This window comes from Seriola lalandi, unplaced genomic scaffold (assembly GCF_002814215.2).
Source record: "Seriola lalandi dorsalis isolate HSWRI2012SDOR001 ecotype SW California unplaced genomic scaffold, Sedor1 jcf7180002054800, whole genome shotgun sequence".
Lineage (NCBI taxonomy): Eukaryota > Metazoa > Chordata > Actinopteri > Carangiformes > Carangidae > Seriola > Seriola lalandi.
Genome location: NW_019525353.1, coordinates 117,534 through 121,561, shown reverse-complemented (window position 1 = coordinate 121,561; position 4,028 = coordinate 117,534). Strand labels below are relative to the sequence as shown.

The 4,028-nt window shown below is 40.3% G+C and overlaps 1 protein-coding gene across 2 annotated transcripts in view; it reads right to left on the bottom strand.

Annotated features, from left to right (window-relative positions):
• Positions 1-799: 799 nt before the first annotated feature.
• Positions 800-4,028, bottom strand: part of pex6 (peroxisomal biogenesis factor 6) — an 8,988-nt gene continuing 5,759 nt past the window's right edge. For both annotated transcript variants that reach the window (XM_023426016.2, XM_023426017.2), the window contains exons 12-18: positions 3,796-4,001; positions 3,266-3,327; positions 2,556-2,664; positions 2,223-2,339; positions 1,840-1,917; positions 1,488-1,627; positions 800-1,175 (exon numbers count right to left, since the gene is read on the bottom strand). In XM_023426016.2, coding sequence (XP_023281784.1) covers positions 1,039-1,175; positions 1,488-1,627; positions 1,840-1,917; positions 2,223-2,339; positions 2,556-2,664; positions 3,266-3,327; positions 3,796-4,001 — 849 coding nt within the window. In that variant the 3' untranslated portion in view covers positions 800-1,038. The remainder of the gene's footprint in view (positions 1,176-1,487; positions 1,628-1,839; positions 1,918-2,222; positions 2,340-2,555; positions 2,665-3,265; positions 3,328-3,795; positions 4,002-4,028) is intronic.

The following is a 4,028-nucleotide window of genomic DNA, read 5'->3' as shown; positions in this document are numbered from 1 at the left end:
GGCATAAAAAGTCATAAAAAGTCATAGTATAGTAAGGTATAAAAAGTCAAAAAAACTTCATAGTATAGTAAGGCATAAAAAGTCATAGTATAGTAAGGCATAAAAAGTCATAAAAACGTCATAGTATAGTAAGGCATTAAAAGTCATAAAAACGTCACAGTATAGTAAGGCATAAAAAGTCATTGTATAGTAAGACATAAAAAGTCATAAAAACGTCATAGTATAGTAAGGCATAAAAAGTCGTAGTATAGTAAGTCATAAAAATTCATAAAAACGTCATAGTATAGTTATGATTAAAAAGTCATAAAAAGTCATAGTATAGTAAGTCATAAAAAGGCATAAAAACGTCATAGTATAGTAAGGCATGAAAAGTCATAAAAACGTCATAGTATAATAAGGCATAAAATGTTATAGTATAGTAAGGCATAAAAACGTAAAAAAAAACATCAGTGTAGTCACAGTTACAGACATATATATATATTCCCACTCTTATACCCTCCCACTCAGACACATATTCTCACGTGTTGTATGCATGTATATGCATGATTAAGAATATACAGCGTGAGTTTGTATGTACATATATAACCATGTGTGTGTATATGCATGTATACATATATTCATATCCATGAAAGTATACATGTATGTCGAAGCGCTTAATATGATCAGCTGAAAAGTTCCATCTTTACTCCAGCATCCATTCAGCATCTGGGTCTCAGCTGTGTGAAGAAACTGGTGGCCGATCTGAGCAGATGATGTCGTGACAGTGCCTCTGTTCGAATAAACTCAAATAACACATCTGTTTTCATTAGCTTATGTCTTTATTAATTACATATTACAATTATATAAATTAGCTTTACATCATTTACATTGTTAATTTACATTGCTTTACAGTATTATACAAAGATGATTCCTTAATTATACAGTTAGACCGTCATGCGAGTCCTCAGCCTCTTAAAACATGTGGTTAAGTGTTGAAGTGTGGACGTGGTCGTCCGTCAGTCTCTGAGGATGAACACTTAGAATCTATTTCTCCTGGTGTCACTTCACGGTGAGTTTCTCTTGAATGTTTCTGTATCGCAGCAGCTCCTGCTCCGACACAGACGGCTTGAAGTTTTCTAACGCTGTGGAGAAATCCTCAACGGAGAGGAGGACAGGGGAGTCCTCTGAGTCCAGACCTGAGAGAGAGTGAGAGAGAGAGAGAGAGAGAGAGAGAGAGAGAGAGTGTGACTGGAGAAGCTGAGACAGCAACACCTTCACAGATTAGTGTGTATTTGATTTATATTCTAACCTTTTGGTGTACATCTTAATTAATTAGCACTGTTGCTTCTCTGTGAAAATTCTTTAGCTGAATGTCTAAACAAACACAAGTTACTGGGGAGTATTTAATAAAAGCATTAGAGGTGCGTTGTGTCTGTTCAAACCCTGTGCACATGTTTCAAGACGTCCGTGGTTGAAATGTTCTAGACCTGTTGTTCCTGTTTTCTTACCTTCGTCGATGAGAGAGATTTTCCTCTTGATGGCGGCCGTCATGGCGTCTGAACAGAGAGCGTAAAGGTCAGCGCCGGTCACGTGAACTGGACAGCGATCCACCACGTCCTGCAAGTTCACCGCAGGATCCAGCTGGAACCTGGAGTCCAGATTAAATATGTTTTTATGTTTGTTTTTCACTCACAAAAACACAGTCACTGAGAATCCTCTGTTCATATCACTGAGACAATTTACACAAACACATAGAGGCAGTTAGTGACGGGTTAAAGGATTAATCTGCGGTTTTCCTGCAGTGACTGCTCCAGACTACATGTAAATGGGCTGTAATCCTGTAGGGGGGGCTGTTCTTACTTTCTGAGGATGGCCTGAAGAACTTGGAGCTGAGAGACTCGGTCCTCGTTGATGCCGACGTAGACCAGTTTATCGAACCTGGAGACGACAGAGAGACGCAGTTTAACATTTCACAGTCTGAGATCACAGAGACGAGCCGGGCGGAGGAGAGGTGAGGCGAGTCAGTGCTGAACTTTCTAAACTCTGAGGGTAAGATTGGATTAAATGAGTGATGATTTCGTTGGTCCAACGTAATCTCTGATTCATGGCTTGTTCTTAATGTAAATGGAAATCTACAAACAGTAAAGAGGTCTAAACATAACCTCTGAATCAGACTGACGTGTGTGTGTGTGTGTGTGTGTGTGTGTGTGTGTGTGTGTTTGTGTGTGTCTGTCAGCTCTAACCTGCCGGGCCTCAGCAGGGATTGGTCCAGCAGGTCCGGACGGTTTGTGGCTCCGATCACAAAAACCCCGACAGACGAGTGCAGAGCGTCGAGCTCGGCCAGCAGCTGAGACACGACTCTGTTCACACAAAGAGATTCAACCAAACTTTGTTCATCCTGCTGCAGCTGAACAACAGCTGTCACAGACGGCTTCACAATAAAAGAAACCGATTTAAAAACAAAACAAGACAGAAAAGATAAGTAAACGAAAAACAACAAACAGAAGATTATGTGGGATGTGAAAGAACAAAGCGTTGTTAAAGTTGCAGCCAGGTGACAGCAGGTAAACACACACCTGTCCATCACCCCTCCAGAGTCTCCACTGCGCCCCCTGCTGGGAGCCAGAGAGTCCAGCTCATCGAAGAAGACGACACAGGGAGCTGCTGAGCGCGCTCTGCAGAACACTGAGCACAACACGGACGTACAGTCAGATTTAATTAACTCTCTTTTTAATCAACCTTGAATAAAATATCACAGAAAAATATCAAATGTCCTAAAGGAAACGTACGACAACATATGACTTAGTTATCTTTTTTAATTCAGTATTTTATTAATTAGTCAGATCACATGACTTTGTAGCTGCTCTACCATCTTTACATTTGTCCTCAGATCTGCCTGAATCACTGAAAACAAACTCATTTCTACCTTTAACCTATATGTATGTTCATATGTATATATGTTTATGTGTATATATATTAATGTGTTTATGTTCATATGTATATATGTTTATGTGTATATATATTTATGTGTTTATGTTCATATGTATATATGTTTATGTGTATATATATTTATGTGTTTATGTTCATATGTATATATGTTTATGTGTATATATATTTATGTGTTTATGTTCATATGTATATATGTTTATGTGTATATATATTTATGTGTTTATGTTCATATGTATATATGTTTATTTGTATATATATTTATGTGTTTATGTTCATATGTATATATGTTTATGTTGCTGTGTGATGAGCTTTATTTAACATGTGAAGCGATACAAACCTTCTCTGATGTTCTCCTCACTCTGACCCACGTACATGTTGATGAGTTCTGGACCTTTGACGCTGAAACAAGAAGAAACATCAGACGCATCAGCAACAGCACAACGCTGGACTTCAGCGTTGTTGATTTCATCGATTTTAAGATTCTACCTCTGACTTTTAAAGCTCTTCACGGCCCCAGATTATAAATATACTATATATTTCTGCCCCCTGTCAACGTGAGCGCAGCCTGAGGTCAGCTCTGGAACAACCTGATGAAAATCAGCATCTTCTTTTAAATCGCTTCTAAAAACAAATTTCTTTCATGAAGCGTTTGAATCATCTCTTTTAAATATTTCACATATTTTTGAAGAAGTTCTGTCAAAGTGTTACTGAGATATCGTGTCCATGAGAGCGAGACAGATGGATGGACGATCTGAAAACAAACCCATCTGACCGTCGCCCGCGCAGGGGAATAAAAACACTGCTGCTGTTTTGCGTGTAATCTTGTCCCGACGGGGAAGGACCGGAGGAAGACGAAGGTGATCTCACCTGAGGAAGGTCATGGAGCACTCAGTGGCCACGGCTTTGGCCAGCAGGGTTTTCCCGGTCCCCGGCGGTCCGTACAGCAGGACTCCGGTCCGGTTCAGACCCAGAGAGAGGAGCTCTGGACGCTGCAGAGGGAGCTGCACCGTGTCCAGGATCTCTTTCTTCACCTGCTGCAGACCTCCGACATCCTCCCACCGCACATCAGGGATCTGTTGGTGCAGAGGTGGAGCGGGGGG